Source organism: Vombatus ursinus, unplaced genomic scaffold (genome assembly GCF_900497805.2).
Source record: "Vombatus ursinus unplaced genomic scaffold, bare-nosed wombat genome assembly UNPS02014772.1, whole genome shotgun sequence".
NCBI lineage: Eukaryota > Metazoa > Chordata > Mammalia > Diprotodontia > Vombatidae > Vombatus > Vombatus ursinus.
The window spans coordinates 333,025-357,840 of record NW_020954550.1 but is presented as its reverse complement, the minus strand read 5'-3'; the positions used below and the strand labels follow the sequence as shown (position 1 = coordinate 357,840).

The following is a 24,816-nucleotide window of genomic DNA, read 5'->3' as shown; positions in this document are numbered from 1 at the left end:
CCATTTATCAGTTGGAAAATGACTCACATTCTTGTAGATTTGACTCAATTCACTAAATATTTGAGAAATGAGGCCTTTATCTGAGAAAGTTTGCTTTTCTTCTAATCTTGGCTGTATTGGTTTTGTTTATGCAAAAACCTTTTAAATTTGATATAATCAAAATTACCCATTTTATATCCAGTCATCCTCTCTGTCTCTTGTTTGGTCATAAATTTTTCCCTTATTCATTGATCTGGCAGATAAAGTCTTCCATGCACTCTTAATTTGCTTATGGTATTACTTTTTATGTCTAAATCATGTGCCCATTTTGACATTATTTTGGTATACAGTATGAGGTGTTGATTTATATCTAGATTCTGCCAAACTGCTTTCTAGTTTTCCCAGCAATTTTTGTCAAATAGTGAGTTCTTGCCCCCAAAGTTTGGATCTTTGGGTTTATCACACACTAGATTACTATGGTCATTTACTACTGAGTATTGTGTACCTAATCTATTCTACTGATTCACCACTTTATTTCTTGATCTTTACTGTATTGTTTTGATGATTACTGCTTTGTAATACTGTTTGAGATAGCTTGACTTTCAAGTGAATTGGATTTAAGTGAGGCAGGGCTGTGCAAAGTCATCTGCCTCACTTTCTCCTCTGAAGTTATGGGAGTCCTGTGGGAAGACATAGATCAAGATGACTGATGATGGCCCTGGATGCAGTGGGAGACCTTGGCCTTTTTAAGCTAAGGTCTTTCTCAGGTCTCAGGTCGTCTGAGACAATCCCTATTTGGTAATTAAAGGGTAGATAAGAACTGAGACAGTTTGCCTTCAGAAAAGAATCAGTCTGGAAGGGGAAGACCCTTAGAGTTTCTGGCCAGAACATAAACAATTGCTGTTTACACTCATTTTGAGCCATCAAAACCCAAACAGTGACCACTTGAGGCTTGGGTTGGGACCTTTTATTGGGCAATCAGTGAGAGCCAGAGTGTTTTGGGTTTTAGGCATGGTCAGGTAGTTCCATTTGAATCAAAATGGGCTTTAATAAAGCCTGGTCTTTTCAGAGTTTTATTTCAAGAAATCGTAAATGAAAACTCCCTGAGACAAAAGAGGGTTTTTTTTTGTTTTTGTTTTTTGTTTTTTTGAAAAAACGATAGAATAAATTAATAGGGAAGAAAAAAAATCTAGCCCCCAAACCTTAAGATCAAAATTTATATTCTTTTGGGCAGAGGATCCATATGAAAGAGTATGATTCTTCATGTGGACTGAGGAGGAGGAGGAGGAAATAGCCAACTGAGACCTGGGAAAAACCTTAGCTTAAAAAGGCCAAGGTCTCCCACTGCATCCAGGATCATCATCAGTTATCTTGACCTATGCCTTGCCACTGGACTCCCATGACTCCTGGAGAAGAGTGAGTGAGGCTGATGATTTTGCATAGCCCTGCCTCACTTAAATTCAGTTAACTTGCAAGTCAAGATGTTACCCTCCTGATGTCATTGGTCCTCTTTGATAAGCAAGGACAAATAACAACAACAAACAGTTTTGAGATCTAGTACTGCTAGTCCATCTTCCTTTCCATTTTCTTTTCATTGATTCCCTCGATATTCTTGACTTTTTGTTATTTTTTTCCTAGCTGTATGAAATAATTTTTTGGTACTTTGGTTGGTATGACACTGGATAAGTAAATTAAGTAGAATTTTCATTTTTATCTTATTGGCTCAGCCTATCCATGAGCAATTAATATTTCTCCAATTGTTTAGATCTGATTTTATTTGTATGAGAAGTGTTTTGTAATTGTATAGTTATATTGCTGGTGCAGGGAACCCCGAAATTCAAGGGCAGACAACAAGGGTCCTGCCTCAAATGACTTTGACTCGAGCCTTCTTTCAGTTAGGGACAAGGTTTATTAAAACACCAATTGAGGTGGACAAGATTTTAAGAATCTGTGCTATCGGCCAGATTTTAAGAATCTGAGCAGAGACAAGGTTTATTATATGGCCAATAGAAGCAGGCCAGACCCTTAAGGAATCTGAGTGATTTAATGGGGGCAAGATGGACACTTATATACAGAAAGACTATGGGAAGATCTGGATGTGATCTAGGAGTGGCCAAGTAGTGTGAGGTGACTGGAAGGTAACAGAGAAGGACCAGCAAGGGCCAGGGCCTTTTAGGGGTCCATCATTAGTGCCCCATCAGTTCTTTTGTCTGTCTTGGCAGGTAGACTCTCAAGTATTTTATATTTTCTCCAGTTATTTTAGACACAATTACTCTTTCTATTACTTGTTGCTGGACTTTGTTAATAAAATACAGAAATGCTGATTTATGTGGGTTTATTTTTTATCCTGAAACTTCTCTGAAGTTGTTAATTATTTCAACTAGTTTTTTTTTACTTGATTCTCTAGGATTCTCTAAGTATACCATCATATAGTCTGTAAATTTAGAATGATAGTTTTGTTTCCTTATTGCCTATTCTAATTCCTTCAGTTTCTTTTTTGTAATATATTTTATAAGGATATTCATCTAAATAGTCAGGACCCACTCAAAGAAGTGTCACACCTCTGTCACATACTAGCTCTCTGCTCCTGGGCAACTTATTTAAACTCTCAGTGCTCACAGCAGCTCTTTAAGGCTAAGTTGTTGAATAGTTGCCCATCTGAATTAGTAGGGGAAGTTTTGCCACTTGGAAGTTCTTTACACCTATGAAGTCACATGCCTGAATAAAAAAAAAAAAGATCATCTAAAGTGTTTTAAAATGTTTAAGAAACTTTGTTCCTCAAGTGTGAACCTTCAACTACACAGAAAACCCATCTTTCCAGAATCAGAACTGAGATTTTATTTTTGTTAGCATAAACTCTACTACATGGTGGGTTAAATAAATTCATATGTACTAGCTGAGAAGGTAACCACCATTTTAACCTTGGTTTCTATCATAAAATATTGCACTTTCCAAATAGTTTACTTGTTAAGTGAGCAGTTTAAAAGTTGAAGACTCTTCAGAATAGAATTCAATAGAAATGTATAATTTCATTCTTATTATTAAATAAGCACTAGTTCTAAAGGTGCTTGGCTAATAAGCTATGATCATAAATGCTATGGCATTCTTACAGTAATTACCCAAGGTTCTATATCTTTGGTGGGTTGTTTGGTTTTTTTTTTTTTAATTCACAAATTTTTTTCTTATTCTTTTTTCTTTTTTCTTTTTTTTTGCGAAGAAATTGGGGTTAGGTGAATTGCTCACAGCTAGTGAGTATCATGTGTCTGAGGCCAAATTTGAACTTGGGTCCTCCTGACTCCGGGGTCAGTGCTGTATGCACTGCGCCACCTAGCTGCCACTACAAATTTTTTTTCTATAGCAGCTTAAGGGTTGGAATTTGGGAGTACGCCAAAATTGATTTTTGAAAAATGACTGCTACTTGTAACAAAATTGTTTACATATTAGTGTGACAAGTGAGATTTGTATTGGAGGTTAGGGTCACTGACTTGATTTCAGGGAAGAAATTTGATAGGAGCTTTCTATTTGAGTGCTACCAGTTTTCCATTTTGCCAAACATTTAAATTTGTCCTGTAATCTTTCTAGCATGTATTTTCTTCAGGAAGTATGCCAACTAGACATTTTTTTCACTGAGTGTAGAGCCTGTTTGGAAGTCCCATCTTTTCATGGCCTCATTTATTTATCCACATTAATAACATGGGAACTTTTGAACATTATGGTTGCTATGTATAGAACAGTCTTCCTGTCTATAATGTAATATAATCAAGGCCCCTTCCTCCAGGAAACTTTCCTCTGTTATCAGCATCCATTCCATAAACTCTTTCCTTCCATTAATTCTTGTAATTACTATATACATATCTGCAAATTTTTGTGTGTTAACTTTGCTCAAATTTTAACTTTCAATTAAAAGAATTCAAACAATTCTTTTAAACTTTTCTGTAGTATATACTAAAGTTCTGTCATGCACTTGGGTATGTATGTCCCACTGGTTGGAAGATGTTATCTTTCTGAGTTCTGGTTCTAGAATTGGAGGGATTGAATCTAAATCTTACCTCCAACACTACTTAAGTGAATTTAGACAAGTCGCTTAATCTACTTGGGCGTCAACTTGCCCCCACCCCCACCCCCCGCCCCTGTAAAAGGAGGGGATTGAGCTAGATGGCATCTGAGGTCCCTTTCAGCTTTTAAATCTGAACCTATGAGTTTTCTAGTGGTTTAGATTATACTTCATTTGTGTCTTCTCATCTTAATCTTGCATGTATCCTTCCATATTTCTTCCACAGAAGTTCATCTAACATGCTAGAGAGCTTGTGGGTATCAATGTAGCACTTATTATTCTTTACTCTTACTATGTGATTGGCACACCTAATACTGCAAGTCTCCTGGATGCTCTTTTATATTATTTATTGTGCAGACATTATGTTTGTGATATACTATATCCTCTTTAGGTCGGCAATACAGTTTTCTATTGCTTTTTAAGTTTCCTAGAAGTTTGGTTCTTTGGAAATAATAGGGTTCATGAATCACAAATTTAGTATCACTAGAAAAATAGTGCTATTTAGTTCATTGGAAAACCTGCTCTATAGTCAGTCACCAACATTTATTAAATACCAACTATGTGCCAGATGCTGTGCTAATGACTGCGAGTACAAAAAGAGGCAAAACATAGTTCCTGCTCTCAAGGACCTCACAATCTAATGAGAGAGGTAAGCAAACAAATGTGGACAAAGAAGCTATATATAGAATAAATAAGAAATAATTAAATGAAGTAGTTGGATAGTAGATTTATAAGAACAAGTATCAAGAACCCTAATGTACTAGTCCCTCTTTAAAAATTATTTATTTTTAACATTGATTTTGTTTTAAATTTTGAGTTCTGAATTCTTTCTCCCACCCATTGTTAAGGCAATTTGATGCAGATTGTGCATGTGCAGTCTTTCAAAACATATTTCCATATTAGCCATGTTGGAAATGAAAATACAGATTAAAAAAAAAACCAAAACCCAGAAAAAGAAAGTAAAAATCGACCTGAATTCAGACTCTTATCAGCTTCTTCTCTGGAGATGGATGACGTTTTTCATCATAAGTCCTTCAGAATTATCTTAGATCATTGCATTGATCAGAAATGCTAAGTCATTCATGGTTGATCATTATACAGTATTGTTGTTACTGTGTGTTACTAGTTCTACTCATTTCACTTTACATCAATTCATATAAACCTTTCCAGGTTTTTCTGAAACCATCCCACTCATCATTTCTTATAGCAGAATAGTATTCTATCACAGCGAACAACTTGTTCAGCCATTCCCCAGTTGATGGGCATCTCCTCAATTTTTAATTCTTTGCCACCACAAAAAGAGCTACTATAAATATTTTTGTGCATATAGGTTCTTTTCCTTTTTCTTTCATCTCTTTGGGATTCAGACCTAGAAGTGGTATTGCTGGGTAAAGGATATGCACAATATTATAACCCTTTCAAATAGTTCCAAATTGTTCTGCAGAATGCTTGGACTAGTTCACAACTCTACCAACATTGTAACATTTGTGTCCCAATTTTTTCACATCCCCTCCAATATTGTCATTTTCCTTTTCTGTCATATTAGCCAATCTGATAGGTGTGAGGTGATACCTCAGAGTTGTTTTATTTTCGTTTCTCTAATCAATACTGATTTAGAACATTTTTTTCATATGACTATAAATAGCTTTAATTTCTTTATCTGAAAACTGCCTATTCATATCCTGACCATTTATCAATTGAGGAATGACTTGTGTTCTTATAAATTTGAGTCAGTTCTCTGTATATTTGAGAAATAAGATCTTTATCAGAGAAACTTACTACGAACTATTTTCTCTACTTTCCTTTTAATCTTGATTGTATTGGTTTTGTTTGTACAAAATCTTTTTAGTGGTTTATGTTTTCTTAAAATACATTATCTGAGATTTTTCTAAAAATTGTGGTTTTTAGGAAGTTTAATGACTATATTTTTTGTTCTCTCATGGAGTCCTTGATTTCTGTTTGGTTTATTATAGTTTTCAGGAATCACATTTTTTGACTAAGGTATACCACTTTCTCTTCTGTTACTCATTTTATGTCTTTATTTCATCTAGATATTCATGTAGTCCTTGTGGAAAATTCCATTTTTTACTTTGAGTCTTTGCTTGAATTATTATAGCGTTCTACCCTCCATTTTTGGTGGATAGCTAAATCTACAGTAGTTTTTTTATACTAGTCAGTGTTTTCTTTGATCAATTCATCTTTATAGATTTAATGCCTAAATTGGATCTTTGTGTCAAGGACAGGCTCTGCTCCCTTCTGTGCTTTTGGGTGGGGTGAGAGGTCATATCTACTTGGTGTTGCCCAAGGTATTCCTGAGTTTCTACTCTGACCTTCTTTTGTTTACCTTCCTACCCCTTAATCTTGGAGATTCAGAGGGCTGGACTTTCAGGAGCCCTCTTTGGATGTTCCGGGACAGAGTTATTAGAGACTTTTTGAGGCTTTCTGTTTATCATCCTGATTTCTCAGGGGAGCCCTCTGCTCTTGCCCTCCTCAGGGCGTCTCAGAGTCTTTCAGACTGAAAACATCCAACTGTCTCTGGCTAGTAATGGAGCGGGGGAAGCATGGCAGAGAAGAGGCTCTTGATTACTCTTGAGCTTCTAGTGTGTGTGTATGTGTATGCGCACGCGCACAATTTTGGGATGGAAGAAGTAATTTACCGCAGGTTTTCATTCATTATTTCACTAATGGGAACTTCAGTGTTTTGCTAGAATAGTTATATTATAAGTTCTAGGCAGGTTGCTTCCCATTCAAGTCATCTTATCAGGAATTCTCTTTTTATTTCTATTAAAGGTTTATTTAAAATCATGTGATTATTCTTAACTACTTTAGCAAATTCAGAATACTTTTTTCATATAAAACTAAGTTGGTGTTGTGCCAGGAGCAGAGTGAAACTAGATTTGATTGGAGAGGCTGAGTCAGGAGAACAGCTATCTCAAAATATTTTACTTGATGGTAGGTATTAACCCTGTTTTATAAGTAATGGTCAGCAGATAACAGAACAGTTAATTGGCAAAAATCAGAGTTGAGTTTTCATATTTTTCATCCTTGTATAGTGCCTTAATCAAGAGTAGTTAGCACAAGTTATTTATGTTGGTATAAAAAAAATTTCAAATTAGTGTTCTCATCTTAGTATATGAAGCATAGTAATGCTTAATGATTTTTGATTTTTCACTGTCTCCTTTTTCTTCTACAGCCTCATGATTTTGATGAATGCCGATTTGATATTAGTGTAAATGATAGTGTCTGGTATCTACGAGCTCAGGATCCAGATCACAGACAACAATGGATAGATGCTATTGAACAACACAAGGTATGAATCTTTATTGTTTTGTATCGGGAAGATTAATAATAATGAAGGAAGAAGAAAACTCCTAACTTTAGAGGATATTAGGTAACAGAATTTTTTTGAGGGTAAAAATTAATGAGACAAGGTATACCTTATTTGACACAATAGTTACATACCTAAAAACTTGTATGTAAACTTAATTTTTATAGTGGAAAATTAAATTAATTTAAAATTCAGGGAAATTGCTATGGTGAATTCTTGGTAAGGTTAACATTTGTTTAGCAAAGCAACATTTTGCCTCCTGATAATACATCTTTGTTAATTTGGATTTTTCTATTTTGGGCATGCTTAGGGAGAACACAAACCTGTACTGAACTTAGTCTCAAAATTACAGTGAAATATAGAGCAGGAGTACTAAATCTATAACTATCTTAGGCCAGGGGTTCTTAACTTTTTTATGTTTTGTAGACTCCATTAGCAGTCTGTTGAAGCTTTTGGACTCCTTCTTGGAATAATGTTTTTAAATGCATAAAATAAAATACATAAAATGACAAAAGAAACAAATTACATTGAAATATAATTCTTGACATAATTTAAACAAGTCCATGGACCTCAAATTAAGAATCCCTGATCTAGGGGTTAGTTAGTAGATTTTTAAGTTTGTAAATAACTTAACATCTGAAGATGAAACCAAATCATTCAAGTACTAAGTTCCTTCTGTATGCCAAGTATCATGGGAGGCATTAAAGATACAAGTACAGATAGTGAAACAATTCCTACTTCGAAGGAATTTACATTCTGATGGTGGAAAACAAGTACATATGAAAGTATGTTCAGCATAAATATAAAGTGAATAAATATGCATATATACAAAGTAGCTATCTATCTCGCTATCTATGTGTATATATAAGTTAGTATTAGACTCAGGGTAATAGTAGTTGGAATTGGGAAACAATTCACGTAAAAGTTAGTGCTTGAGCTACATCTTAAAGAGAAAGGATTCTTTGAGGTAGAGATAAAGAAGTAAATTCCAGGAATGGGGGATGGCCAGGGCAAAGGTATAGAAATAGAAGGTGGAGTTTTGGTAGATCACAGTGTGGGAAGGGGAGAGAGTAAAACCCATGATACTGGAAAGAAGATTGTGAAGCTAAAGAAGAGTAATTAATTTATGTTGTGTCCTAGAGGCAATTGGAAGTGACTGGAGTTTGAGTGAGGAAGTCACATGGTCAGATTTGTGTTTAAGGAAAGTCACTTTGGCAACAGTATATATGATAGACTGGTATGGGGAGAGTCATGAGGCTGTAAGACCTATTGCATAGGAGACCAATTGCTATAATCCAGGCAAAAGACAATGATGGCTTATATTAAAACATGAGTGAAAAGAAGTTGTTGATTACTACAGATGTTGTAAAGGCAGAAATGGCAAAATTTGGCAATATCTAATTTACTAATAATTTGCTTACTAAACTAGTAGGTATTTTGCTGTACCAGATCACACTCCCATTTTTGTAATTTGAAGGTCAGCTTTCACCAATTAAGTGGAAATTGAACTTAAATATTAAACCTGAGGATATCATTATTGGCTCATTAAATGATAGTGGGGTAGGGAATAATGGGGGGGGGAGTTTAAACTTCATGTTACTCTATATTAAGATAATTTTTTACCTGTTCATATATTTGTATGTACTTATCCCTCTTCACAGAGATATAATATGAATCTTGCTTAATTTACTTATTTGGCAAAAAAAAAAAAATCCAAGAAAAACTAGGCTGTCTTGAGTTTTTTGAAAAACATTCATTGTAATATCAATCACGTTAACTTTTCATTGTCATTTTGTTAATCATAAAACTTTTTTAGGCCAATGGAAAGCTGGTTAAAGATAACTTTTATTTCTTGCTTTGCTATGCAAAAGTATTTAGCAAATAATAGATTTTCTAATATTTGGCCCAATGTCTAGAAAATAATCTGAAGGTGAAGAGACAGAAACTATTTTTCTTTGACTAAAGGTTAATATTTTTAGAGATACTTTGGGTTTAAATTTTGTGGAATGTTGTGAGCCAAAATGAAGAAAACTGACTCTAATAAGCATTTTACTATATACAAGAATTCTTATTTGACATGTCCTATCAGTAGATCTTTCCTAAATTTTATTTTGAAGCTTCTCTGAAATCTACATTTGAAAATTATAGCATCATTGTAACACATGTGTATAAACTTTGCCATTTACCAAGCATTTTTCTTATAAAAGCTCTGAGAAGCAGCAAGCACAAGTATTATCTTCATTTTACAGATGACTGTACAAAGAATCAGATAGTGTAACTTATCCTAGGTCTTTCACTGAGTAAAAATAGGTTCTAATGTTGTAATTTTTTACTCAAGGGCTCTGTCCTCAGGATTGTGCTGCAGCTGTGGCAAGTTAATTTCTTTTTGGTTTCTCTTTAAGGGTTATATTCTTGCCAATGTACCTTTTACTATTAATTTTAGCGCTGTATGACAAATTTACATGAAATAATCTTGTACCTACATTCTTCCCAAAAAGTAGAATCTGGACTTGAGAGACCCAAAGTTTGATAGAACAAGTTCCTGAGTTTTAAAACTATACTAATGACAAGGAAGAATAAAAAGGCATAATGACCCTGTTTCATTTTCTTTATTCATCTAATAACTAGAGGCAGTAGGTTTGTCATTTTTCCCAGGAAGCTAACATGGATGATTTTGATAAGACCACTTTGCGAGTGGTGCCTAGGAAGAATTGACATAGAAATCTGAGAAGAAATTCATGGAGGGAAGAACTGGATGAAGAGAAATTACGTAACTGAAAATGCATAGGAAGTTGACATAAAAGCATGGAGATAGCAATACAAGATGACTAAGGTCTTATAGAAATCTATGGAGAAGCTGTAAAGCCATAAAAGGATATAAGAATGCAAGGAGAGACATGTTCATTCTGTCTACTTCCCCTATATTAAAGTTTAAATCCAATCTGGAGATGTTACTATGTTGAAAGAGGTTTATTTCCATATCCTCAACACACTGCTTTCAAAGCCTTGTTGCTTTTAAATTAGAGAACCACTTCTCTTGAAAAACGTTCATGACATTACCACTTCTTTAAGTCACTTTAAGTTCAGTAAAACCAGAATGGAATCATAGTGTGTTAGAAGAAATTTTTGTTTTTTTCCTGCTTAATTTGATCTTTATCATATTTTTGCCTTTAGAGCCCACCTATTCAAATGCACTTTAAACAGGTTTTATTGATGTCATGGTTTTTATGTTCCATTTATTTCCGACTTTGTCCCTCCCCATCCCCTGTTCAAACAGCATTCCTTTGGAGCAAAGATTTTTTAAAAGTTCAGCAGAAACAAATGGCACATCAGCCACATTTGACAGCTTTTGCAGCCTTCCACGTCCAAATTCTTCTGTCTCAACAAAAAAGATAGAACTACATTTTCTCATCACTTAGTTATTATAATAACACAGTGTTCAGGTTCTTTTTTAGTTCTTTTGGTTTACATTTGTAATGTAATTGAGTGCATTGTTTTTCAGTTCTGCTTACTTTATTCTGCATTACTTCATGTAATTCTTCTCATGCCTCAGTAGAATGTAACTTGCTTGAAAGGAGAGGCTGTTTTATTTTTTGGTATTTGATTCCCCAGTGTAACACATTGCCTGGCACATAGAAGATGCTTCATAAATATTTGTCGATTGATGTTGCTCTGAATTTTTCCATATTCAACCCTGCTTAGCGTAATAATATTTAGAAATCTTAGACTTTTATAGTTTAACTTCTTTCACTTTATATTAATTTTTTGGAGTGATGTCCATTTTTCACGAATTTCTGGTAGAGCTAATTCAATTTATCATACATCAAGTGCCCAGAACGTACAAGGCACTGTGCTCAGAATTGAGGATACAAAGGCAAAATTTTAAAAAATCTTGCTTCTAAGGAGACTATATTATTGATTTACAGGTTAAATCCTCCGGTATAAGTAAACATAAAATCCTCAGTAGAATCTTTTCTTCTGTAGTTATTGATCTTCTTTCTATAATGTTGCTTTCATGGATTCTCATCACTGCAGTTCTCACTGGCTTTAGGAATTCTCAAGGGCCCTGGCCTTGGTTTTTTGTTCTTTTGCTCCACCAGGATTTTTACCTCCTAAGCTTGTAGCTACTTGCCTGTACTTAAATCTTACCTTTGATAAGAATGTGTACTTTCTGTTAACCTCAAAGCTAGAATCTTGAGAGTAATTTTTTGATTAATATTTCTCCCCATAGTTAGTATTCTATTCAGTCCTAATGCTTTTTCCTCACACCTGAATCTTGCCCGTCCTTCAGCCTTAGTTCTAGTACTTACTATATCCTGCCTGAGTTGTTATCATTTCAGTACTCCTTGTCCTATTACAACAGCTCTTGAAGATTTTGCCCCCAAATTATCTCCTATTGCTTTGATCATTCCCCTTTCCTCAATGCATTCGCTTGCCCTTTGATTCCAGAACAGGCCCTTCTATTATGGTCTTTGCTTTAATCAACTTGCTTTACAATCTCTCACTACTCTTATCACAGTGTGCATGCTGCTTTGCATCCTTATGTAGGAGGTCATGTACTCTTCTGACAGAAGAACTTTATCCCTGGAAGGCTGACCATGAGTTCAGTGTGAGGAGTCTAAGGAGGTGTGGTAAAGTGCTGGGGAAAGTCTTCTGATAACTGAGACAAAGGGGAGTCATAAAGAAGAGAGAAGAGAGGGATTAGCAGAAATGGTCTCAATTCTCTCTACAATATGCTTTAAAAGCTATTATAATAACACTTTGTCACATGCTGCAGTGAAAGGTGCTTAACCTCATGGCAGGATCAAAATGTTGCATCCTTAGAGGTGGAGGGGGACCTTGGAGGTTGAGACCCTAGTTCTCCCAAATTTTGCTCTTGCTAACAGGTGACACCAGTATTAAGAGTCTGACTAGGCTATGTTTTGCTTCTGCTACATTAGAAGAATTGATGGGAGCATGCTAGCGCTCCTGAGTGGTATTTGGAATGAAGTGGGTGCCAAAAATGTTGTTGCTTATGTCCTTGATTTACCTTACTTTAGCTTGTTTCATTAAATGTAATTAATTTGATGATGTCACGTGTCAGATTTGGCTTGTCCTGTGAGATAATACACTGGTAGGGCTTGAGTTAAAGGTTTCAGTTAATGCCTATGCAAAATAGCATGAGCTCAGGAAGGTATAGTTCAGGGTTTCAGTCAACTTTTTTGGCGGGGAGTGGTATGAAAGTGCTAAGTAGTGTCTCTGCTATACTTGCTTGAGTTGTATAGCATTTCAAAAGCCATGTTCTATATTCTGGCCTTTGAAGTCCTTTAATCTTACATCTTCTGCTTCTTCTCTTTGACTTATGACTTACAGGCAGAAAATCCATGAATTTTTCTTGAAACTTACATCTCACGATAGGCATAGAGCAGCCGATGTGCTTATGCCTAGGACTCCCACTGGGATCCCCTCCTGCTGTAATCTGCTGGCATTCCTCACTCCTCCCTACACACTGGTAATAAGCAGCAGTCACTAGTTCTGCCAGCCTCCTGGGGTGGGGAGTATGGTGCTTTTTGCCTGAGGCAACCTCAAGGTCGAGGACCTCCTATGCAGCAGTGACTGTCTCTGGAACACCTTCCTTACCCTACCCCCAGCCTTATGAAAAGTGGTAACTGAGCCCAGCCAGAGAAAAAAGGCATGAGGGCCAAGGAGCAGAGGGCCCATGTGTGTGGCTAAAGGAAAAGGAGACTGGAATCCAGCTAGAGCCGGTTCTGTTTGTTCCCTCAGAAACTACTGAGAGCAGCAACCCAGGTCAGGGAACCATAAATCCCCATCGTGGGAGAATGCTGAACTCTCCGGTCCAACCCCAGAGTTGTGCTCATTGTCAAAGGGAAAGGAATCAGACAGTGAGGAACCAGAGCAAAGCACGACAAGAAGAACCAAAAACCAACTCTGAAATCCTAAAGATTTATAGAGGATGAACACTCAGTTAAAACCCAGAGCACAAGCACGTTAACCAACAGAGTATCCTTAAACTAGAAGGAAGGATTATTGCTAAACCTTGAAAGAGAATACAGAGCTCTCGACATATGGAAGGTAAAGTGAACCAGTGCTTCATGAAAGAGAGCTCTGTGGAATCCCAAGGAAGCATGGGACAAGCATAAGAAATGCCAGAGTGGTTCAAAAGAAAAATGAAATCCACAAAAGAACGACAGAGATCATACTCTGAATTACAGTGGAACTAGTATCAGAATTTTTAGCTCTCAAATCTGAAGTTTTAAAATAAATTAACAGATTAAGAGAGAAAAATGTTAACTGCTCTGGAGTTTTTCAGAGATGCAAAAGAGAAAGCATCAGATTTGGAACACACAAAAATACTTAAATAGAGAAGAGTCTGATACAGAAGAAAAGCCAAGAAAAAAAAAAACCATTAAATAAGAACGCATGATCTGACAGTTCCAGTAACAGCATGTCTTGAAACCAGGAGAGAGACTTTCAAATATAAAGGAAAGGAAATTTAAATAGCACAAAACTATTTTGCACTCATTCGATAATGCAGAAGGGAGTGGATTTAGTATATTCCAAAGAGTAAAGCAGTTCAGCTGTGATTATTATATAGTCTCAGCAAAAAGGAAAACTAGAAAGAGAATGGGTGATTCAGCAGAAAGGGAGGGTTTGAAACTGGGGATGTGAAATGGTCCCAACCGAAGATGGTAGGAGTGGATCCTACTGAAGTTGGGGAAAAGGTGTATTACTGCAGTGGGAAGTGGGATTCATAATATAATTAATATAGGAGGAGTTGGTGCATTGGGAGAGCACTTTTTCTGAACAAGTGTTATGATTCCATGGATGACATCCTACCCAAGATGCATGGAGTTGTAAACTTTTTGGAGTAATTGTCATTCAGAAGTAGTAAGGAGATGTACCCAGAGAGCACTGCTAACTAGATCTATACCTCTAAAAGATCAAAGAAAGAATAAGAGGTCCAGTATGTACAAAAATATTTATAATAGCTCTTTTTGGTAATGGCAGAGAACTAGAAATTAAGTAGGTGTCCACTAATGGGGAGTAGCTGAACAAATTATGACATGGGTATAATGGAATACTATTTTACTGTAGGGAATGAATAAAAAATTTTAGTGAAACTTGGGAAGACCAGAAGGAAATGATATAGGTTGATGTCAGCAGGACCAAGAGAACAAATTATACTATAATATCAGTATTATAAAAATGAACAATTCTGAAATATTTAAAAACTCTAATGAGTACAGTGATCAGATGTGGTTACAGAGAAGTAACAATAAAGAATATTACTTCACCTCATAATAGAAGCGATGGACTAATGTTGCAAAATGAATAAAGTATCTTTAGGCAAGGCCAATGTGGGATGATTGTTATTTGCTTAAATATGCCTATGTGTTACAATGGTGGGGTTTTTTTTTTCTCCCCCAATGGAGGCAGGAAAGATGGGACAGAGAAAAAAATAATTGATATTGAAAAACATTTTTAAAAAAGAAAAAAACACACAGATCTTAGGAGACAAAAGAAGCAGGAATTTTGAACCTAACCACTTAACCAAGGAGAAAAAGTAGACAACCAAATGAAAGGAAAAGAAATGAATAATTTAAGTAAAATCTCCCAGCTAGAGAAAGGATTGACAAAGGGAATTGGGAGGGGGAGAGAGGAGGCAGTAGAGTAGAAAAGGACTGCTTCAAAATAAATTTTTGTTCAAGTCATTTCAGTTATGTCTGACTCTCTCTGTGACCCCATTTGGGGTTTTCTTTTCAAAGATACTGGAATGAGATACTGGAGTGATTTGCCATTTTTTTCTCCACCTCATTTTACAGATGAGGAAACTGAGGCCAACAGGATTAAGTGACTTGCCCAGGGTCACACAGCTAGTAAGTGTCTGAAAGCAAGACGTAAACTTAGGCCTTCCTGACTCCAGGCCCATTGCTGTATCCTCTGTGCTACCTAGCTGCACCTTCAAAATTGTTTAAGCAAAACTAATCATGGGAACAAAGTACTGACTTAAGAGGAAAGTGAATTTTTTACAATCTCAGTATTTATTTGTACTTTGTTCATGTTTTCTGTCTTACAAGCTCAAATTTCCTTCTTAGCCTAATTTAGGTCCTGCTTCCTAAGGAAGAATTTCCTAATTTCCCTAGTTGTTAACATTACTCAATTTATCAAGTGTTTGTTTATATGTGTACTCTGAATAGAATGTAAGTCCTGTATATTCAAGGGCTGTTGTTATGGTGGTTTTGTTTTTTGTTTGTTTTTTTACTGTTGCCCTTTTTTGTATTTGTATCTCCAAAGTGTGTTAGAGTACCTACTGCACGTACTGCTCTTTTTTAGAAAAAAATTATTTATTTTTAGTTTTCAACATTCACTTCCATAAGTTTTAAATTTTCTCCCTCTTCCTTCCCTCCTCCCTCTCCAAGACGGCGGGCAATCTGATATAGGCTTTCCATATACATTTCTATTAAACATATTGTCACGTTAGTCATGTTGTAAAGAAGAATTAGAACCAATAGGAGGAACTACAAGAAAGAAGAAACAAAACAAAACAGAAGAAAAAAAGAGCAAATAGAATGCTTCGATCTGCATTCAGCTTCATAGTTCTTTTTCTGGATGTAGCATCACATACTGCTCTTAATGTTTGTTGAAGTGAATTCCCATTCATCTACACAGAATGCTATTTACACTGTGCCCATCATCTTCATGTCCATCTCTATCATCCACTGCAGCCAGAACTTGGACTCTGATCTAGGATTGTTGGGCTCTGAAAGGTGAACTTTCACCTTATGCTACTGGGAACCAGTTCTTCTTGCTGCTTTCTCCTCCTTTCCAGCTGTCTTTGGCTCTTGGCTTTGTTATTAGAACATACTTTTTGAGGGCAAGGACTATCTTGTTTGTTTCATATGTGTTCTCGTTTAGCACAGTACCCAGCACATATTAAGCACTTAATTAGTGCTTTATCTAGTTATCTATGAATTAGAATATAGGTATTTTAACTGAAGAATAATTCATTATTAGCTTTGCCAGCTATAAATAATTTTACTGAAATTAATATTCTAATATAATTTAAAAGCCCAATTAGTTAACTTTTGTTAACAGAATGTTATTAAGTATTTCCAAGGCTGCTTTATAAGTATCATTTGTAGGATTAATTTATGGTATGATATAATTATTAGTATTAGAATCTTTTATAGCTCTAGTACTGATTGTTTTTTAAAAATTAAAAAAAATTTTTCCCAATTACATGTAAAGACAATTTTTTAAAAAAATTTTGATTACTTTTGCTATAATTACTTTTTAAAATTACATTACTTTTTAAAAATATTTTTTAAAGTTTTTTGTTCCAAATTCTCTCCTTCCTTCTCTTTTTCCCTTCCTCCCTCCCTGAGATGGTAAGCGATCAGATATAAGATATACATATGCTATTGTGTAAAATATTTCTATATTATTTATCATTTTGTATAAGAATCAAATAAGAGGGAAAAAATGAAAGAAAGAAAGTGAAAAATAGCATGTTTCAGTCTGTATTCAAACAATATCAGTTCTTTCTCTAGAGGCAGATAGCATGCTTCATCATTAGTCCTTTGGGATTGTCTTGGATCATTGTATCGCGGAGAATAGCCAAGTCATTCACGGTTCTTCATACAATATTGCTGTTACTGTGTACAGCATTCTCCTGATTTTGTTCACTTCATTATGCATCATGAAGTCTTTCCAGGTTTTTCTGAAATCATCCTGCTTGTCATTTTTTTATAGCATAATAATATTCTGTTACAATCATGCACCACAGCTTGTTTAACCATTCCCCAGTTGATGGACATCCCTTCGATTTCCAATTCTTAGTCACCACAAAAAAGAGCTGCTATAAATATTTTTGTACAAATGGGTTCTTTCCCCTTTTTTGGATGTAAAGACAATTTTTAACATTCATTTTTATAAAATTTTGAGTTCCAAATTTTCTCTTTCCTTCCCTCACCTCCTCTTTCCCTAAGATGGTAAGCAATTTGATATAGTTTATACATGTTCAGTCAGGCAAACATATTACCATATTAGTTAATGTGAAAGAAGACCTAGACCCAAAGGAAAAAAAAAACATGAAAAAAGTACAGAAAGTGAAAAATAGTACGCTTCAATCTCCATTCAGATGCCATACATTCTTTCTTTGGAGGTAGATGGCATTTTTTCATCATGAATCCTTTGGAATTGTCTTGGATCATTGTATTGTTGAGAACATTCATTGTTGATCGTCGTACAGTATTGCTGTTACTTTAGTACTGATTAGTACTAAGCAGTTTGCCTTTACTAAGAGAAAAATAAACGTTCTAGCTTGAAGATGTGGTTAGAACCAAGTAGTTTAAAATTGCTGAAAAAAAATTAAGTATTTTGGCTTTTAAGATATTTGTGGTGAAAATCAATCAACAAATTTATTAAGCATTATTACTATATGTAAGGTACTGTGTGGTATGCTGAGATACAAATATAAAAATGATGGCCTCTGCTTTCAAGAACTTTCCATTTTACTAGGGCAATACAGCATGTACACAGATGAGTAAATGTAGAAGATAGACAAAATAAACTGATAGGAGAAGAGGGACATTAACATCTTGGATAATCAGAAGTCTTGTGTAAGGAGGTGGCGCTTGAACTAATTTCCTTGAAGGAAGAGAGGGGTTCCAGTGACATTCCTCTTATCAACTGGAATAAATTCTGAAATTCTAGTGGTCATGAGACACTTGAATTCTGCTCATTTGGATTTCAAGTCCAAGTGATAATTTTAACATTCAGAATAATTAGCGGGATACTTAGTATCAAAGTCTTAAACAATGTTTTCTAACTAATGTTTCTTTAGTCACCAATATTAATTGAATTGTATATCTCAGGATAGCCCATTAGTTTATGTGAATCTTCTGTATTGTGTGACATGAGGACTAGAGTAATTAATTACTATCTTGAAGCATCAAATTGTGCAAATTTCTTCCTCTGAGTAAAGTTTATGAAGGTCTTTTAATTTTCTCTAGGTATCCTATCAAAGGGTTTTATACAGGGCTACTTGGAAAATAGGTGGGGAGGCAGGGGGGATAAGGCAACTAGGTGGTACGCTGGATAGAGTGCTGGGCCTGGAGTTGTTAGGAAGATCTGAGTTCAAATGCAGCCTTAGACACTTAATAACTAGGTGACCCTGGGCAAATCACTTAACCCTGTTTGTCTCAGTTTCCTCATCTGTAGAATGAACAGGAAAAGGAAATCACTGGAGAAGCAAACCACTCCGGTATCTTTGCCAAGAAAACCCCAAATGGAGTCACAGAGTTGGTCACACCTGAAACTATTGAACAACAACTTGAAAAATGAGATGTTGTAAGTTCTCATTAAACAGACTGATTTATTGAACCATCTAAATGTTGCTCAGGACCTTTGATTTTTTTCTAAAGCATTTTGCTGTTGTCCATGACCTCATGTAGAATTTGGTGAGCCTACTAGCTTTGTGGTCCCATTTTTAGGAGATACTTTTGATTTTGAGGTAGGTACTAAAGACTTCCATTTCTTTTCATTATTTCATTTGACTCAAGCTCATTAGGTCTGCCTGTTTCTAAGGAAAACTGTTACTAAATGCTTATGTGGCTGAATTTAGCTGTTAGTCCTTATTTTAAATGTCAGTTATATAAAATCGCACTGATTCTGTTTTGCCAGCTTTGATCACCTACAGTTTTGGCAAATTTCGTAACAACTACCCAGAGATTCTTTGTATGCCTGTCTATTTACATAGAATAATTGCTTAAAATAATTTTGTATTATGAATGCTAGTTTGTCAGTTAATATGGTATAACTTTTTTTGTGTGAGTAGTTAGTCCAGGTACTTTGTTATGTACCTTTAATATAGTAGGGTAAATTTCTCATCTAAAGGAAGTAATACTGATATTGCTCAACCATTCTAAAAAATTTAGTATTAAATTTTGCTATATTTTGGAAGGAAGTGATTGTAACACAGTAACAACTGCTGAGGGTTAGGGACAGTAATAAAGGAAACTCTGTTATGTGCCAAGTGAATGGGCATTAGGAAAATGCCTTTGAGGTTCTTGGCAAAAGTGTGGATACATCTTATCAGACTATGTTCAGTGTTGAGAGGGAGGAGAAGAGGTTATACTCGTGTACCCAGATGATCACTATGGAGTCTGACTGAGGAACTTGTTTTATCTCCTCCAAGGCATCCTTCCACCCAAAGTAATGATAAAATGGTATCCATGTGTAGAATAGGGGACAAAAGTTTTAAAACATTTTGGTAGGTTGGATGAATTCAGTTATCTATCTCTATGTTGATGATTCTGAGATCTACTTACCCAGGCCTGACCTCTCACCTCATCTCCAGACTAAAATCTCCTACTGCCTTTTGGACATCTTAAGTTGAGTGTCCCATAGACATCTTAAATTCAACATGTCCAAAACTGAACTTATCTTTCCCTCTGAATCTCTTCCTCTTTCTGTCGTTTCTGTTATGAAAGAGGGCAGCAGGTTCTCAACCTAGATGACATCCTTGACTTCTCACTCTGACTTCTATATCCAATCTGTTGCTAAATCCTGTTAATTTTACTTTCATAACATCTTTCTTATATTACCCCTTCTCCCTGACAGTGCCACCATTCTGGTATAGGTCCTCATTACCTCTTGCCTGGACTATTGCAGTAGCCTGCCAGTTGATCTTCCCTGCCTCCAGTCTCTACTGATTCAAGTCCATCCTCCAATCATGTGTCGAATTAATCTTCCTAAACCACAAGTCTGATCATATGGCTCTCCCCCAATCTCCACATGGTATGCCGTTTATTAAACTCCAGTGATGTCCCTATCACTTCCAAGATCAAATGTAAAATCTTGTTCAGTGTTCAAAGCCCTTCATAGCTTAATCCCCTCCTACTTTTCCAATCTCCTTATCCCTTAGTCATCTCCATGTGCTCTGCAGTCCAGTGACACTGGCCTTCTTTCCCTTCCTTACATAAAATATCCCATCTCCTGACTTTAGCTTTTTCACTGGCTCTCTCCCATGTCTGGAGTTTTCTCCCTCTTCTTCTCCACCTCTTGGCTTCCTTGAGTTACTTTACATCTAAGCTAAAGTTGTACCTTAAGAATTAAGCCTTTCTCAGTCCTCCTTAATCTTAATGTCTTTCTTTTATTGATTATCTCTACTTTGTTCTCTAATATGTATTGTTTGTACATAGTTGTTTTCATGTTGTCTCCCTCGTTAGAATGCGAACTTTTGTAAAGCAGAAACTGTCTTTTTCCATTCCTTATATTCTTAGCACTTCACACAATTACTTAATAAATGGTTGTTGGCTTGGTTGCAAGGGATAGATCTGAATTAATTTAATCAGAGTGGTATTATAAGCAAGTCAGAATCAAGGTGAAAGAAGTCTAGAATACAGGGAGAAAGAGCTGAGAGAACTGAAGACTTGGAGATGCAAACCAAGAGACTGATTCCCCTAGTTGCTGCTCCCATCACAGGACTTCCTGGGGGTGGTGGGGAGTGAGGACGCACCCCTCACCTACAATAAAAGTGAAAACCAATATGGGACCAAACAAGCCTTCCCCTATTCCAGGTGAGGTCGTTCCTGGACTTGCCCCACCTAACTCTTTTCTAAGACTAGACTTAATCTCTTCCCAGTTTCTCCCCTGCTTCTTCCTTGACCCAATTGCTAGATTTTAGTGTTAGGATTATTATCTCTAGAAATCTCAGTGGGTATGGCAGAGGAGTTTTCTTCATCTTTATTCCTAACCCCTAGTTGTGAAGCTCAAGACTATATTGAAATTATTTTTTTTAAAAAAAGCAAAGCTTTAAAATATAGGTATCCTACCACCAATGATCATTTTCAACTGCTTTTGCTAAATAGTTTTTAGAAATATATTTCCTACTATATAGCAATTTTTACAAAGATTCTCAAGTGCTTAATAGGTAGCTCTCTATCCATTATGACAAGCTACCTTAGTAGCAACATTCTTTTTTTTTGTTTGTTTATTTGTTCTTTTTGTTTAGGCAATGGGGTTAAGTGACTTGCCCCGGGGTCACACAGCTAGTGAGGGTTATGTGTCCTCGGCCGGATTTGAGCTCAGTTACTCCTGACTCCAGGGCCAGTGCTATATCCTCTGAGCCATGTAACTGCCCCTAGTAGCAACATTCTTTTTTTTTTGGCTAGGCAATGGGGTTAAGTGAGTTGCCCAGGGTCACACAGCTAGTAAGTGTCACGTGTTTGGTCTGAGGTCAGATTTGAACTCATTTAGTCCTGACTCCAGGGCCAGTGCTATATCCACTGAGTCCCATAACTGCCCCTAGTAGCAACATTCTTAATAATAGTAACATTTATAAGAGTGTTATAAGGTTTGTAAAGCATTTTACAAACATCTTATTTGAATGGTCAAAGGATATGAACAGGCAGCTTTCAGAGGAAGAAATGAAAGCTATTGATAGTCATATGAAAAAATGCTGTAAATCACTATTGATTAGAGAAATGCAAATCAAAACAATTCTGAGGTACTACATCACACCTATCAGATTGACTAACATGACAAAACAGATAAATGATAAATCTTGGAGATGATGTGGGAAAATTGGAACACTAATGCATTGTTGGTGGAGTTGTGAACTAATCCAACCATTCTGAAGAGCAATTTGGAACTATGCCCAAAGGGCTATAAAAATGTGCATACCCTTTGACCCAGCAATAGCACTTCTAGGGCTGTATCCCAAAGATATCATAAAAATGGGAAAGGGACCCACATGTAGAAAAATATTTATAGCAGCTCTTTCTGTGGTGGCAAAGAATTGGAAATTGAGGATATGTCCATCAACTGGGGAATGACTGAACAAGTTGTGGTATATGAATGTAATGGAATACTATTGTGCTATAAGAAATGATGAGCAGGTGGACTTCAGAAAAACCTGGAAAAACTTATATGAAATGATACAGAGTGAAATGAGCAGAACCAGGAAAGCATTGTACTCAGTAACAGCCACATTATGCAATGACTGATTTTGATAGACCTAGCTGTTCTCAGCAATGCAAGGATCTAAGACAACTCCAAAAGACTCATGATGGAAAATACTATCCACAATCAGAAAAGGAACTATGGAGTCTGAATGCAAATGGAAGTATACTATTTACTCTCATTTTCTTTTGTTGTTTTGTTTTGTTTCTTTTTTCTCATGGTTCCTCCCATAAATTCTTCTTTACATCATGACTAAAGTGAAAATATGTTTAATAGGAATGTATAAGTAGAACCTATATCAGATTGCACACCGTCTTGGGGAGGGGGGAGGAAAAAGGAGGGAGAGAATTTAAAACTCAAAATCTTACGGAAGTGAATGTTGAAAACTAAAAATTAATTATTAAAAAAAAAGCAAGTATCTTATTTGATCTTTACAATAATTCTGTAAGATGGGTGCCATTGTTCCAATTTTACAGATCAGGAGTTAGAAGCACATATAATTTAAATGACTTGCTCAGGACCACACAGCTACTAAAGTGTCTAAAGCAAAACTTGAACACAGGTTTTCCTGACTCCAGGTCTAGCCTCCTATCCATTATACTACTTTACTGACTTCTTTAACTTCTTTCTATGATGAGCCATAAATGACCTCTGATGTTTGCTTTTATATCTAGATCCTAGTAGGTTGTTACAGATACACAGTAGGGTGGCAATTTGTTTGGTAGAAGAAAGATTGGAATACTCACTTTAGAAATGGATCATTACTGAGGAATCATAAAGTGGAGTGTAACAAAGCATCACTTTTGGAAAAGGAAACATTTCTTGCCTTATGGGATAGAAAGGTCTTCAAATATAGGAAACAAGTTGAGAGAAATGGACAAGTAGAGGATTAAAAAATAGGCAAAGGAGAAATAGCAAATTACATGAATTAGAGATTTTGGGGTTTTGTTTTGGTTTGTGTGTGTGTGTGTGTGTGTGTTATTGTGTGTGTGTGTGTTTTAATTTCAGAGTCTCAGTAAGAGGGTGGACCTACCTCTTTTTTGGTGTAGAGAACTCTCATTGAGAACATGCCTTTTTTCTGTGAAAAGTCAGTGACTGTTGGTCAGCTTGCAGTCTTGGTGAGTCACTTGGGCACTGAAAGGGCTTGGCCAGTGTTACAGAGCCATGTGTGTCAGAGGCAAGACTGGAAACCAGATTTTCTGGATTCCAAGACCACTTCTCTGTCAGTTGTACCATGGTGACTCAGGGTACCTGGATTTATTTCCCACCTGTAACAGGTATTGGTTGTATGATCATGGGCAATCGTTTAACCAGAAGATCCTGTTTTCTGATTTCTCAAATAGAGATATTAATGTTTTATAGTTCAAGGCCTGAATTACAGGCTTGAATAAGTATCATAGACTTGTCAGGAAAACATTTTGCAAACCTTCAGGGGCTATATAAGTCTAAGTTGTAATCTCATTGGTATGTATCTTTCCTTCAGTGATGGATTGCCATAACCACATGCTTTTGACTTGTATGGTTACTTTTGTGTCTGTCACCAAAGTACCAAAGGTGTTATAAGTCTTAGGTTTTAAAAACTATAAGCCATGGTCTATTATTAAAATTCTGGGCTCATACAGATTGGTTTCAATAATTTCCTTGCCCCATTTTTAATATTATAAACCGGACAAACACCAACAAAAATGACCATTTTCCTGTGCAAAAGAGAATGGAAAAAGAAAACCGCAAAGGCAGCTGTTAATCTCTCCTACATAAAGCTTCCTTTTAAAGTGTATTTCAAATTTAACAGAGTAGTTACAACAGTGCACTGCTTTTGTGTGTCCCCTTCTGAGCTTTTTAATGCTGTCTTCTGTGTATTTTTTAATGATTGCTTCTTTTTTTCCCTTCCTTTTTTAGTATCTAGCTATCACTAGCTCTCCCTTGTAACAAATAACTATAGTCACAAGAAACAAATCCATGCATTAGCCCTGTTTGAAAATGTGTATCTCAGGGGCAGCTAGGTGGCGCAGTGGATAGAGCACCGGGCCTGAAGTCAGGAGGACCTGAGTTCAAATCCGGCCTCAGACTAAACGCTTGATACTTACTAGCTGTGTGACCTTGGGCAAGTCACTTAACGCCAATTGCCTTAAAAAAAGAAAATGTGTATCTCATCCTGTGCAATTAATCTATCACATTTCTGGCATGGAGTAGGAAGCATGGTTTTATCATCAGTGTTGAGAAGTCTTTCAGTTATTTTCCTTTGCAGTATTATAGTTATTATGTAAATTACATTTTTGGTTCTGTTTATTTCACTGTATCAATTCATACTAGTCTTTCCAGGTTTTTTGGAATCTATCCCTTTAGTCATTTCTCAAGGCACATTAAGATTCCATTACATTTATATATCTTTTGTTTAGCCATTCCTCACCTGTTAGGCACCCACCTTGTTTTCTTTTCTATTTCTTTCTTTCTTTCTTTCTTTCTTTCTTTCTTTCTTTCTTTCTTT

The 24,816-nt window shown here is 35.9% G+C and overlaps 1 protein-coding gene across 2 annotated transcripts in view; it reads left to right on the top strand.

The window, feature by feature from the left end:
• Nucleotides 1-24,816, top strand: part of COL4A3BP (collagen type IV alpha 3 binding protein) — a 160,863-nt gene that overhangs the window by 22,888 nt on the left and 113,159 nt on the right. For both annotated transcript variants that reach the window (XM_027863358.1, XM_027863357.1), the window contains exon 3: nt 7,227-7,343. In XM_027863358.1, the coding sequence (XP_027719159.1) occupies nt 7,227-7,343 (117 nt within the window). The remainder of the gene's footprint in view (nt 1-7,226; nt 7,344-24,816) is intronic.